The 14,922-nt window shown below is 44.7% G+C and overlaps 1 protein-coding gene across 5 annotated transcripts in view; it reads right to left on the bottom strand.

Annotated features, from left to right (window-relative positions):
* The window catches only part of LOC122903169 (protein HIRA), an 87,245-nt gene that overhangs the window by 52,657 nt on the left and 19,666 nt on the right, over nt 1-14,922 (bottom strand). For 2 of the 5 annotated variants that reach the window (XM_044243723.1, XM_044243726.1), the window contains exons 3-9: nt 14,696-14,806; nt 13,376-13,466; nt 11,941-12,035; nt 5,540-5,635; nt 4,757-4,852; nt 3,385-3,545; nt 1,448-1,615 (exon numbers count right to left, since the gene is read on the bottom strand). In XM_044243723.1, the coding sequence (XP_044099658.1) occupies nt 1,448-1,615; nt 3,385-3,545; nt 4,757-4,852; nt 5,540-5,635; nt 11,941-12,035; nt 13,376-13,466; nt 14,696-14,806 (818 nt within the window). The other 3 variants (XM_044243724.1, XM_044243727.1, XM_044243728.1) reach the window with 2 other exon arrangements.

The following is a 14,922-nucleotide window of genomic DNA, read 5'->3' as shown; positions in this document are numbered from 1 at the left end:
ACTCTTATAGTGCCTATGAGGACCACCTGACAGTCATGCGGAAGCATAGTGCTATGCTGAAGCAGTGATTTTCAAAACAAGGACCTGGGCTCAAACAAAGTCCTACATGGGTTCCAATACAAAAAAAAATTAAAGCAGCAATATTTTATTTGTATAAAACATATATATTCTAAGTCACAACATATGATATTTATTATTATTAAAAATTTATTTATTTGAGAGAGAAAAAAAGAGAGTGAGCCAGTGTGTGTGGGGAAGGGGCAGGGGGAGAGGGAGAGAATCTCCAGCAGACTTCCCATTGATCGCAGAGCCTAATGAGGGGCTTGATCCCACAACCCATGAGATCATGACTTGAACTGAAATCACAAGTCAGATGCTTAACTGACTGAACCACCCAGGCACCACTATAATATTTATTATTAATTTAAACAAAGATTAGCCCATTTTAAGTAACACGAAACTGAGATCAGGGTCCTGGCTGATTCTTCACCTTTTCTTTTCTTTTTTTTTTTTAAAGATTTTATTTATTTATTTGACAGAGAGACACAACGAGAGAGGGAACACAAGCAGGGGGAGTGAGAGAGGAAGAAGCAGGCTTCCTGCTGAGCAGGGAGCCCGATGTGGGGCTCAATCCCAGGACCCTGGGGTCATGACCTGAGCCAAAGGCAGACACGTAATGACAGAGCCACAGGTGCCCCTGATCCTTCACTTTTTTTGTTGTTTTTTAAAATATTTTTATTTTTATTTATTTGACAGACAGAGATCATAAGTAGGCAGACAGGCAGGCAGGCAGACAGATGGGAGGGGGAGAAACAGGCTCCCTCCTGAGCAGAGAGCCTGATTCGGGGCTCGATCCCAGGACCCTGGGATCATGGCCTGAGCCGAAGGCAGAGGCTTAAACCCATTGAGCCACCCAGGTGCTCCTGATCCTTCACTTTTGTCAACCCTAGTCCACCAACCTATTTACTTTGTTTTGGTTGCCCAGTGCTGAGAAAACCCTCACTAAAAGTAGCCCGTATCTTCTGATACCCTTCATCCTCCATATCAAGATTGGGCAGGGCAGCCCCAGACTCAGGTGATCCACAGCATGGCCTCACAGCCACGCCTGGCCATGGCTGGGGTATAGGCACACATGCTTAGCAGGCACATGCTACTGGAGCACTTGTCAGGACCACCATGCTTGAGTACACAGGACCTGACCCAAATATGGAAAAGGCTAGTGTGGAGCTACAATGCTCCCAATCAAAGACTGATTTTGGTGAAACTCATTAAAATATGTGAGTATGTATTCTGTTTTGTAAAATGTGTTTAAAAATTATGAAACATAAGTAATCAAAATGAAACAAGAATGTGGCATGTGCTGACTCTCAAAGCCCACCACCTAAGCCCCACATGTGACCCAGCCTCGGAGCAAGACAGCACTCAGGTGGAGGCTAAGTACACTCACCACAACAGTCACAGCTTTCCGGTGCCCGACAAAGTCCATGTTGGTTTTCCAGCCCTCTCGTTCAATGATCTGGGCAGTGGGGCCAGAGTTGTTCATGGCGTGGGCAGACACCAGGTAGTGCCCATCAGGTGACCAGCTGAGCCGCAACACATGGGTTGTCCCTCCACACTGAAAGAAACATGTGCACTTGGAAGGAGCTCAAGACCAACTGTGTGACCAAAACTCTGTCCTCAAGAATAGAGTCGAATTCTGATTTATAAATGTATGATGGCAGAGCATGTACACCAGCTTTTGGCTATGCTAACAGCTCTAACGCTTCAGTCCCTCCAGGTGTCTGACAAAAAAGGCTGTTAGGTGAGACTGGGAGCTGCAGCACCGTATACTCCCCTATGGGAGCTAAGCACAACATAGTGGCGTCTAGACAATCAATAGCCACCTCTTCTGTCAGTTCTGTTTGGGCCAAATCTGTCTGGCCACTGACCTCTTTCTTCTGCATAGCATGTTAACCTTACCACATGAGATCTGCAGAGCATTCACTTCAGTGGAGAAAGAGCTCTGTGGACCTTCAGGAACCTGTCTCTGTGATGCATTCAGTGACCATGACCCACTACACGCTTTCTCCAGCCTGCCTCAGCTGAAGACTGGTGGTGCTACTAACTAGCAAATGAGAAGAGCTTTGTAAAGCCCATATAAACCATTAAATCCATTGCAGAAAGATATTGTTCCCCTGATCTGGACTAGGCCTGAAGCAAGGCATCCCTCCACATTATTATTCCTGCAAAGTGAGATGATATGGGCCAGAAAAACAGCCCTCTAAAGCTCAAGGTCAGTCCAGGGCAGCCTGAATGACTTAGGAATTATGATCTTGGCCTCCCAACCCTAGAGAAGGGTAGGATGATGCATGGCCTTGAGTGCAGTGACACAGCTGCCTCAAGCCCACTCAGGCCCACCTGAGGCTAAGGAGTCCCACCAGCTCCCAACTGGGATTCCAAACATTCCTGTCTATCTCCATAGCTGCCCCAGGAACCCTGCTAGTGGGATACTGCTGCCTGGTTGCCAGATCCCTGAGGAGGAGCTCCAGAAGGCATTAGGGCCCATGTCCTCTGTACATGGAGGGCACGTACTCCTAAGGAGGGCAGGACTAAGCAGGGTGAATACCAGTGCTCATGTGGTACTGTTGGTTTGGGGAAAACTGCATTCATGATTTCCACTTTCCTTCTGCAGCCAGCCTTGACTTATGGGCAAATGTCTAGACCTCCTGCAAAACTTTACTCATAGCCCTTCCTCTGAGGCAATCAGTACTCCTTGGCTGTTTCCGTGCATTCTGGACAACTCCATCACCATACTCACAATGGATGTGAAAGTCTATCTTTCCCACCAGGTTCTAAGCTTCAAGGGAGAGACTCCATCTCAGTCCACTTTCATTTCCTTTATCCAGTACTACCCTTCTTACAGCAGGCACTTAAGAAATATCTAACAAATAAGGGAGACCCTGAACTCTGATTCCACATGAAACAAGAACTCAAATAAGAGATAGGAAAATACTATCCAAGTCACTGCAGTCTGACATCCAGACATTCTGCATGAGGCACTGCTTCACTACCCAAGAGAGAAGTGGGCTGGCCTGCAGAGTACAAATCAGTGAGTAAAGCCACAGCACAGTCAGGAAAAAATAAAAGAGAAGGCCTCCTCTACCTGTGTTGCACAATGCTATGGAGGCATCACTAAAGTTCTCTTCAGCTTTTTCTCACTTCAAAGTTGGACATTTCATACTGTCTGAGAAGTGAAAGATTTTCATCATCTGACTCTTTGAGCCAAGTGCCCACCCCAGAGAACCTTGTTGGTTCAATCACAATGTATGGACCCCAGCCAGCTTCTCGTCTGTGCATGGAGGCCAGGGAGGCTGCTGGACCAAACTCCTCGAGATGTCTTCTTACCTCATCAAAAGGCTTGGTGATGCTGGTCTCCAACTGCCAGTCCAGCGTTCTCCACACCTTTAGGCTGCGGTCATCAGCTTGAGAGGCAATGTATTTACCAACAGGGTCCCAAGTCAACCCCTTTACCAAGCCAGAATGGCCTCTCAGTGTAGCTAGAATTTCTGTGGAGGTAAAGAGGAGATTGGGAAAGCATTAACTAAGGGAAAATGATGAGTCTATATAGAAACATGAGCTGCAATCCATGGGCTACGGAATGGCTAGCCAAGAGAAGGGATCTCAGGAGTCCACCTTGGCCAGCTCCCATCCCTGGGCACAAGCAAAGAGCCCCCTAATCTGATCCCTATCAAGCCAAAAGCAACTTGAAAGGACTACACCCAGGAGAAGGCATTATGATTTCCCTTTAGCCACAGTTAATACTGAGCCTGCATAAGCCCCCTAAAGGGCAGGCAAGCAGGGATCCAGGTTTGGCCAGAGTCAAATTCTGCCCCTTTGACTTGTCTGTGGTTGGCAGCTCTACCAGTGGTTTCTCCATCTGGAGGCCATGCCCATCTGTGCTGTAACATCAATATTTGTGATTTGAACCTTCCTGGCAGCTAAAAGCAGGCCTAACAGCTCAGGGGATGGAGCACTGTGGTGAAAGTTCTTTGTAAGTCATCGCAAAGGACAAAGGGGTATGAGATAGCGTCCTAGAGATCTGTAATCTAAATGCCACCCCAACTCTCAATCTGGCCCTCTGTGACCACAATGAAAATGCCCCTCCCCCACCCCGCCCACATCTTGGTGGCTTATAGAGAAAATGACTTGGGCCAAGTTCATGGAGGATGCTTTTTAGCCCATGAACAAAACACATTCTAGATACCAAGGAGGAATAAAAGTATCTTACTAGTTATCAACTACAGTGATATGCTAGGTTATGCCATCTGTTTTGACTTTACACACATTAATAAGAAATACCAATCTTTTTCAAAACTGGATTTGTTAGCCTATCTCTGTTTAAAAGCTTCAGAGAGGAGATGGCAACTGAGTGGAGGCCAGAGCCCAGTGGGGTGGGAGAGTGGGGAGGCATGCCCTCAAGAGCATGTGTGTAGTGGGGAATGCCAGGTACCAAGCACATGCCATGCCACCCTATCACCCTCGTGATCTGTGGCACATCCACGCTAGCCCTCAGTTACTATTTTTCTTTAACATAAACCTCTTTTAAAACCTTAAATAAATGTAACTGATGAAGAGAAAAAGAATTGAGTTGCTGACGAGATGCATGAATCCCCATTCACTGCAACATACTTGTCACTGCCAGCCTTAGGAGACAGAGAGCCCACCCTGCTCCAGATGATCAGCCCATTTATGCTGCCACCCAGTCAGAGGTCCAGACCTGGGAACTTCACAGCATTCCAGATGACGACAGTGTTATCCACGCTGCATGAGGCCAGCCACGCGTCATGGGGAGACCATGCTACATCCATCACATCTGGAAGACAGAGGGCTGGCGGTGAGCCTCTTATGTGGTGTGCAGATTCAGTGAGGGGGGCACTCGGCAACACCTGTCTGCCAGGTTGGCCGGCAGCCCCTAGCCTCTCATGTTTGAGGAAACTTGACTTGCAATCATCATAACTAAACTCCCTCTTAAAAACCAGTCTGTAAAACTTCCCCACTAAGGTTTATGAACTGGTCATGACATTTGAGGCATCTGAGTGACCTCCCTCACCCCTCACAAAGGAGATAACTGAGGACATGGCTGACAACTTGGGGCCACGTATAAGAACTCGGGCTCTGACACCTGCTGGGACTGTGGCCTCAGGCTCGCTAAGCTTGCTTCTCTGATCCCAACTGGGCCTTTCTGAGAGCCCTTTGAGCTCTACAGGCACCGCACCTGGCATAATGGCTAGCACAGAGCCAGAGTACAATAGCTGCCCAATAAGTGGGAGGCCATCTTCAGGCCCTTCTCCTCACAAACTGGATCTCATCTCCAAGACCCCACCAGAATATCCCTTCCCTAGAGAACCCCTAAACACAATCACTCATGTTAATTCTTTGTGACTGTTTTCTTATCTATAAAATGCAGATTAAAAAAAAACAAAACCACAACCCTATGCTCAGAGGGTTATTATGAGGATTAAATGTGGGAAATTGCTGTAGCACGGTGCCAGGCACACACCAAGGCATCGATAAAGGTCAGCTGTGACGGTGACGATGACCGGGCCCATCTCGCCGTGCAGGTATGATTTTTCTAACCTCTGTGCCTGGTGCAGTGCTAGGTGTACAGAAGAATGGCTGGTGAGGTGAAGAAACAGAAACACAGCAGCAAGTTAATAGCTATCTAGTCCTCTCCTCATAGGATTTTTAAAAAGGTGTAAGCAAAATACTCAAAACTATTTTTTTTCTATTTTTTACAGTCTTCAGGGACAGCTTTATGAATTTTTTCCACAAGATACTGCAATTTGTATTTCACACTGCATATGCATTAGAGTACTGCATTTAGTATCCTCACAGCCTATGTGATCCTAAGGGCTCCTCTTGTTTAGTTCTACATTCCATGTCTTTGAGAATATTCACTACTATAAACAGACCTGATTCAACTACTGACTATCAACTAATGAACTATTAACTGAGTCCCAGGTTTCATGCTAATGAGCACATGCGTGTACGCCATTCTCCACGCTCTGGTTTATTTCTTGTGCCTGCCAGCCCAAAGTGGACTCTGGGCAGAATGCCTGAAGACTTTCCTAAGTCTGGACTCTCTTAACCCTGTAGACAGCTTTTCAGAAACCTCTATGACTTTACACTTTTATAAGCAGAAATGTCCATTTCAAAATCCTCTTATTATCTTGAGGATTATGATTTTCCCTTCTAACTTATTAAGCACATTTTTTATAAAAATATAAAGTTAAAAAAATTTACTAATAAAAGTGAAGATTTTTTCTATCTGTCTAGAGTTGTCTTCTTGGGCTACTTTGCTCCCATCTTCTGTTGGGAGGCCTTTTGTGCAGCGGGTCTAACAAACACCAATGCAATGCCTACAAAAATGAAGAATAAAAACCTCCTCTAAGAGCTTAGAGGCCAAGAGGGGCAGACACGTAAACATCAGAATTTCACCGTGGTACCTAACTCTTAGAGCCGAGAAGTGGTCAGCCGGGAGGGAATTCCGGAAGGGAGATGTGATTTTCCTAGCAGTTTCCATGGACTATTGATAATACAGGCATTAGCTGCAAATTCTAATAGTTTACCTTCCTATACTGTAAGAGATTGATATAGTAAAATCTGTGATTCTCCTTTGTGATGTCTTTTTTTGCCTATTAACCTTAAAAAACATTCCCTCTGGTAGCGGTCTGATGACTATTCAGTTCTGTTTTCTTCTGCTTTAACTATTTAAAATGTTTCTCTCTTTAACATATGGAATTTATTTCAGTACATGCTGTATTTAGGGAGGCTCTACCTTACTCTTTCTTCATCTACAAACCATATAATGGTTATTCTATCACAAGTGGGGAACAATTCTTTCTTCCCATAACTGATAATTGGTGCCTCCTTCACAATAATACACCAAGGTCCTAGGTACATGTAGTCTACTTCAATGTTGTTAATTTTGCCCCCAAACTCATGACATTTTAATCACTGCAGCTTTGAATGATTTCTTCTGTAATCAGAAGACCTGTAACCTTCCTTACTCTTTCAAGTGCCCTTTGGAGTCACTGCTGAGTTACATAATAAAGCCACTTATGGACAAATTTTCCACTAATTTTCTCCCTTAACCCCAGTTTTGGAGCTTCTGTCTTCAGACCATACCATTCCCACTCTTTCTCTTTGCACATCTACATACATCTGAGACTTTCCTGCATTTGAAGTGTTTTCTGGTCACTGTCATTCCGGATACTCTCATCATCATTCTTGGTGATTCTAGGAGGATGATCTGTTTAATACCCAAAGCTCCTGGATCCTTAAACTCTGCTTCCTCCTCCAGTAACCTTGGCTTCTGCTACCTCAGGCATTCATTCCCAGTCATGCCCAGAGGTTCTCCCAAACAACATACTGTAATTCCTTCTTGGTTTGAATGCCAACCCTCCCATACTCCTACCAACAACTGGTGCTTCCGGCTCCCTCTCAACTCCAACAGAGTTTCCAGGTGCTATGGGCCTTCTGCTGTCTCTCTATTTGGCTTAGAGTCTACCATACCCTCTACTCTTCTGTGTTTGCACAGGTGCCCAAAACCCAGCCTGGTTCAGTCTAGCTCTGTCCTCCCTTGGGTCTTTCTTGAGGACCCTCTAATGAGGCTTCCACTGAACTGCACCAGCCTGAACAGCACTAGCCAAGGCCATGGGTGGTCTCCATGCCATCAAGTCCAATGATCAGTATCCTCAGTTCTCACCTAACCTCAAGACAACATTGGATGAACTGCTGGATTGCTTCTCCTTCAAACGCTCTATCTTAATTGGCCTCCTCTCCATCTCAGTCTCTTTTCACTGACTGGTTCCTTATCACCTCCAAATCACCCCATCACCCCAGCCTCCACCCTTGGCCTCCAGTCCCACATATACTTGTCCCCTATACTCAACTCTCACATATCAAAATGCCTATGCAGCAGGACTAATTACATCCCTGCTAGGCAATGCAAACTGAACATGCCCCAAAGCCAATTCTTAAACATTTCCCTCAGCAAATATTCTGTCCCACCTACACACCTGCCATCAGGTAATGGCAACTGCATTCTTGACACCCTCCAGACCACAGTCTGGTAAACTGTCCTGATTTCCTTTGCTTATCTCACACCCCATATCCCATCCACCAGGAACTCTCCATCTGACCATCGCTCCTCCTGACCTCCACTGCTATGACCCAGGTCCACTGAGATTACGCCAGCAGCCTCCTCAGTGATCTCTCCAGTGCTGCCTGTAGTCCATGCAGCTGCCACAGGCCTCCTCACTCCTCTACTCAAAATCCTGCTGAGTTTTCCCATTTCACTCAGAGAAGAGCCCCTCACAGTGGCCGTGTCCTAGCTATTCCTTTAGCCTAGAAGGCTCTTTGGATGTGTACTCAGTGGTCCCCTCACCTCCACCTGGTCTCCTGTTGGATATCACCTTCTCAGTGAGGCCTCCTGGAAAACCCATCTTATTTTGCTTCTCGGCACTTATCTTCTAGTTGCTGATGTGACTAGTTGTCTGTCTCTCTTATAAGAATGTAAACTTCCTGAGGGTAGAACAGCACCCAGAACATGGCAGGTGCTTAATAAATATTTGTTAAATGAATTTGGGAAAAAAATACTGTCTATATTTTTTTTGATCTTTCCACTTATGAAGTGGCCATTTTAGCTCTCTCATAAAAGGTTTGTGTTGTAAGACTTACAGATCTCACACATTTCTAGGTAAAAGTATTCCTGAATATTTACAATTCTTCTTCCTGCTGTTTAAGAGTTCTCTTTGTATCAGTGGATATTCTAATTGGCTATTACTAGCGAAAGGTAAATAATTTAAAGTTTTCTTATATGAGACCAACTCAATGACTCATTATTAGCTCTAGGTGCTTTTCAATGCTTTTTAAGCTCTAATAGCTGCGTGCTACAATATTTGCCATTGGTTTGAAAAAGACATTTCATGTCAAGGAAATAGCTTCCTATGGCTATTTAAAACATATTTTTATTACAAATTAATGCTAAATTATCTAATATCCCTTTCAGAAAACCTCCTTAGATGACTGTTTTTGTTTTTGTTTCTTAAAGTAGGCTCCATGTTCAACTTGGGGCTTGAACTCAGGACCCTAAGACTGAGTCATATGCTCTACCAACTGAGCCAACCAGGCGCTCCAAGAGTCTTTTCTCATTTAACCTCCTAGTATGTTGTTATAGTAATACACAAAATTCTTCCATTATAAATCATATTTCGTCAAAATGAATGTTTTCAAAAGTTATCAAATTCACAAGCATTATGTTTCTGATTTTTCTTTTTTTCATATTCGTCTAAGCTTTTGTTTTACTTTTTTTTTTTTTTTTTTTTTTAGGTTTTTGGAACCCAGGGTGACAACTTCCTTTGAAGAATAAATATTTCTAGGGGCGCCTGAGTGGCTCGGTTTTTAGGGGTCTGCCTTCAACTCAGGTCATGATCTCAGGGTCCTGGGATCGAGTCCTGCATCAGGCTTCCTGCATCAGGGAGCCTGTATTTCCCTCTGCTTCCCACTCCTCCTACTTGTGCTTTCTCTCTCTCTGTCTCTCTCTCCCCGCAACACATAAATAAATAAAATCTTAAGAAGAATAAAGTACCTAAAAAAATTCTTAAAAAAAAAAAAAAAAAAAAAAAGAATAAATATTTCTACAACCCAGAATAATTTTTCTTAAAAACTTGGAAAAAAAAAAAAAACCCTGCATCAACAAATCAAAAAATAAATTAGGATCAGGAAGCATTTATGAGGACTCCAATTTTTTCAGAGGTTACTACTTTAAGTTTTCCTAACCTTATGGTATCAATTCTGAAAATTTGTATTTTTTTAAATTTTAATTTAATTTTATTTTATATTTTTAAAGATTTTATTTATTTATTTGACAGACAGAGATCACAAGTAGACAGAGAGGCAGGCAGAGGGAGAGAGGAGGAAGCAGACTCCCCGAGGAGCAGAGAGCCCATTGCGGGGCTCGATCCCAGGACCCTGGGATCATGACCTGAGCTGAAGGCCAAGGCTTAACCCACTGAGCCACCCAGGCGCCCCTGAAAATTTGTATTTTCTAGAAAATTTTACTTCCCTTAGCATTTTTTTTTTTAGTTTAATAAATATTATGTTGTACTCCGTGGTAACTTTTCCCTCTAGGTTAATGTTTTTCTAGCCCCATTATCTCTAATTTCTTCTAGGTTTTTTTCTTCCTACCCTCACTCCCCAATTAAATATGCCAACATATATGTTTTTCACACACTGCTTTCAAAGACCCAGTGATTTCTATTTATTTATTTATTTTTGCATTTTCACTGATTTTTCTTCTTTAAGAGTTCTGCCCATAACTGCTATCAGGACCACTGAACAAGAAATGGATGTCCTTGGCTGAAAGTGGGCAACCCTACTTCCTGGTAAAGGAGAACCCTGGGATGGTGGGTATGGAGAGAAGTTGAAGTTATGGTTCAGCCCAAGTATCAGGGTAGGGAACCCAACAAAGGCCTCACTGAGGCCCCATCCCACACTTGAACACCTGCATGGACACTTTCTCCAAGTTCCAGAGGAGTCCACTTAGACTCTGCTTTGAGTAACTGTGAGTAAGCAAGGTTAAGTTACACATTTTTATGGTAATCAACAAGTATACAATACTACTCTGCCAGCTTTCAAAAATGTGGAATTAATCTATGGTCACTAAGAGGTGGGTCTGTTCACCTTTAAAGTGTGTGTAGAGTATTTGCAGAGCATATACTGTCAGTGGATTACAGTTGATGCCTTCCAAACCACTCACTCTTGCCCCATCTTCTCCCAGAGCTAGAGGCTCAATTCCAAATCTTGTGACATTCTTCCCTGCCCCTACTCGCCAGACTCAGCACATCTCACACTGAATTGGTGTCCATCCTCATAAGCCCACTATCGATACAGTGTGAGAGAGGACAACACTGGCTATGCAGGCACCAGCTAGGAATCTCCTTCTTCCCTCCCCTGCTTTGTCCTAAGAATTTCCCAAGTCAGTCTCCCCCTCCATCCCAATTATCCCAGGCCTGGTTCAGGCCCTTACAGTTTTCATCTGAACCACTGAAACAAGCTCCTTTTCTACACACCTATCAGAATGATCTCCCTCTTACACCTCAAATCTTTTAAAGGCTCCCTATCTCTTCCACAATAAAGGCCACCTTCATTAACAGGGAACACAAACCTTCTATGACCTGGCCCCTGACACTTAGCCAGCTCCACTCTGTACTGCTCCCTGCTTTGTACGTAAAGATCCAGCTGTGGTGAAATGCTGCTGACCCACCATGTGCAACAGGCCTTTCTGGCTTCTGCTCTCCCCGTCTGGGAAATGCTTAAGGCCATTCTTGGGCTAGACCACAGGCTTTCCAAGGTATAGTCACTCTAGCATCCTGGCATCTGAATGTACAGCACATGGCTTTTAACTACTCTTGAATGACATTCCTCTTCTTCAGTTCAAATTTGTAACATGTGTCCCTTTCCATTTCAAGTCCATTAAACACTTTTCAAATATACTCAAGGTCAGGTAAAAAACTTTTCATTGGGCCCCTTTTCATGTGTGCTGGTTTCTGTGGAATAAATAAAGTGTGCTTACAGACTTAGTGATCCATTGATGAAGGTAGTGATTCAGTTCACCAGGATAAACGGCAGAACGTGGGGAGTTCTACATTGAAGATATAAACATATACCCAATGAGGGCAGGAGTGGGGGCACTGAATGCAGCTGGAGGCAGGCAGTGGGGACAGTGACTGCACAGACCTTGAGGAACAGGCAGGGTGTGACCGATGGTGATGGGGAGGGATGGCCCAGATGCAAGGCTGCTATAAGGACCGAAACAGTCCACCAGGCCATGGAGGTGCTGCTGCTGACTGCAGACAGCTGCCAGGGCTGCCCATCCCAAAAGGCAGCCCCACTCACCGCCTGAGTGACTCCGGAGGATAGAGACACATCGCCACTGCTCCACATTGGCAAGCTTACCACTGGAGCCGAACACGGTGCTGGGGCCGATGTACCTGTGTGAAAGAGGAGTCAGAAAGGCACTCCAAGCATACTCAAGGCACGGCACAGAGATGTCACTGCAGCATGGCTTATCATGGCAGACAGAACAAAGCAAACCAGACAATGGCCAGAAAGCATCAAATTGTTGAACAAAAGGGACTGATTAGGTAAGTTATGTTCCATGCACTTAATGAAATACTAAATAGCCATCACAAATCTTGTGGTAAGAGACTATCCACTGTATGGGGAAATGTTCACCAAATATAATTAAATGAAAGAAGCAGGCCACAGGACATCCTATACAATATGAAGATATCACTATGTAAAGAAAAAAAAATACATGTAATATCGATATCATCTATGCATGGAAAATGGATCAGAAAGACACACATGAAAAATACCAAAATATTAATCATGGCTTTTTTGGATGGTGATTTTCACACACTTTTTCAGATTCCCAAATTATCTACTAAATTCATTATTTACATGAACTAAAGCAGCAAAGCCAACAGTCTTTTTAAAGCGCTCTTGCAAAGCAGTCAAAGCCCGGGTACTAACTGCTTGCCATGCAAGCAGTCGGGTAGGTCCCCATGGAGGTGGTGGTGACACCACTGATGCACAGAGCCTCTGTTAACACACTCTGCTCCCACAGAACTCTTTACCAACTCACAGAAGGAGCTCACTAAGTGGGCCAAAGGAGATAGCACGCCTCTGCTCTCATGGCCACGGCCAAAGGGCCACTCTGGCTAAGCAGTGGGGTAGGGTCTGGTTCCCTAGTCTGACTAGCTCCCAGAGTCACCTGGGGAGCTGGTTATGGAACAGAGTCCCAGGACCCACCCCGAGACACTCTGCCTAGGTTTAAAGAAAAAGTTTTCTATGTGATGGTTAGTTCATTATGGGTACAGAGCAGGCACTTTCAAAGGGGGCTCCTTAGAGTCCCAAGGTGGGGCTGACAGAGAATGAGGTAAGTGGCAAAAAGGGCAGGCTCCAGATACCACCCCCCATTCCATCAGAGCACTTTGACTTTAACCTATTCTGTATGTTGGGAAATTTCATTTGAAGAGCAAAACAAACAAAGTTACCAATGTCAGCAATGGAAAGGATTAAATATTCCTTTTCAGGTGGAAATGCTGCAGGCCTGGGAGGGGGTGACTGAATAGGTCTCCAGGCAGGTGGGTGGCTTCTCCAAGCCCTAGTCAGGCCCCAGCGGCTCCAGGCCTATGTGTGCTTCCTGCTATTCAGGAAGTTTGGAGCTCTAGGGACTTCAGTGCCAGAATGGGGAAAGATGACTGTGATTAAGACCAGCAAAGAAGCTTCTAAAAATAAAATGTGAAGAAAGGAAAATGATGCTTACGTAGCCCGCTTCCACACCATAATCAGTTTGTCATCTCCCCCAGAAGCTAAATACATCCCACTGTTTGACCACCGCACACAGTTCACACATGCTGGGAAGAAAAAAAAAAATAGGGTGATGAAAATCCAATAGTCATGCCCATTTGCTTTATGCAGAGTCTGGCAAGATGCAAAGGGTTTATAAAACCTATTCTCTCTCAACTATTCAAGGCATCCACTGTGGGTGAGTCCCAGAAGAACAATCCAGATTAAATACTATCCTACTTGTACTGTAATAACAAATGATCAGGACAGAGTTTGGCGAGGGGAAGTCTACATAACCTGAGAAGTGTTAGTACTGGATGAAACAATCAACAGGAGGTGGATTTCCATGAAAACTTGTAACTAAATCTCTATTTCAAAAGGGCTATCTCATGATGAGATGTGTTCCTGAGCAGGGAGAATTCCTGAAATGAGGGCATGTACTAAAAAGGCTGAGATGCCCTTCACAAAACTTTCAGGGGAGCAGCTTGTTAGAGCATAAAACTCTGACTTCATCCCATCTGTGGCCTTTTTAAATTTGGGTTTTCCAAACTTGTCAGCACTGCAGGTTGACTGGTTCTGCACTTATAAATTAAGACCAGGAGAAATGCCTCCTAGGCCTCTGATGGGTGAGAGCGTCTGGGAGCACTCACAGCTCGGCCTTTGGGAACCCTGCGATACAAGGAACACTATACAAGTTGTAGCCCACACATGGCCTGCGAATGACTTATGCTCCAAGTCAGCGGGCATTGAGGCACGTTCGGAGAGCAAGAACACAAAGAGCTAAGTAAGGGGACATAGCTGTTAATGGAGTATCTCAGGGAAGACAGCTAGGTTGGAAATCAGAGCCAGATACAGTCACCCATAGGAAACTATGGCACTAAATATAGGAAAGGAAACCACAACACTGTCCAACCATCAAAAGGATCCTGGCAGAGGGTCTCAGAGTGACACTGTGGCAATCTGAGACATTTTGGTGAGTTGTCTTTAATATACCCTTCCCCAGAACCCTACTGCTTTCAGGTCGCTGGCCCCAAAGCCCCATGGAATCAGGCAGTAACGACTCATGAGCAGGAAATCACCAGAGGTACCTGCAGACTGTCCAAAGATGGTTCTGTGGGCGGGCCGAGTCTTCTGCCGAATAACTCACCCAGGTGTGCAGCCAACATCTGTGCCTTCAGACAGCAGGCCGAGGGGAGTTACCGCCGCACGGGGCCTTATCTTTCTAATTACAAACACATGTGCTAACCTTGGGCACTCTGCCAACACGCAAAGCCTGCAAAGGGCCACTCTGTAATACCTAAGTGATTGTCCATCTGGCAAAGCATCTTGGGAATATTTTCATCCTTCTCGTCATCCTCCTGGAGGACTGGAGACATATTCCAGATCACAACCTTCCCAGAATCCTGTCCTGGAATGAAGGAGCAGAAAAAATTCAATGTGCAAGAAGTAGAAATTTGGTATTAACTCTGAGACACAGTCTTCACTTAGCTTTCATAAATCATTATGGACAAGACTGGAGGAGAC

This window comes from Neovison vison, chromosome 3 (assembly GCF_020171115.1).
Source record: "Neovison vison isolate M4711 chromosome 3, ASM_NN_V1, whole genome shotgun sequence".
Classification (NCBI taxonomy): domain Eukaryota; kingdom Metazoa; phylum Chordata; class Mammalia; order Carnivora; family Mustelidae; genus Neogale; species Neogale vison.
Note: the sequence above shows the minus strand (reverse complement) of the source record. Positions and strands in the feature narration are given on the sequence as shown.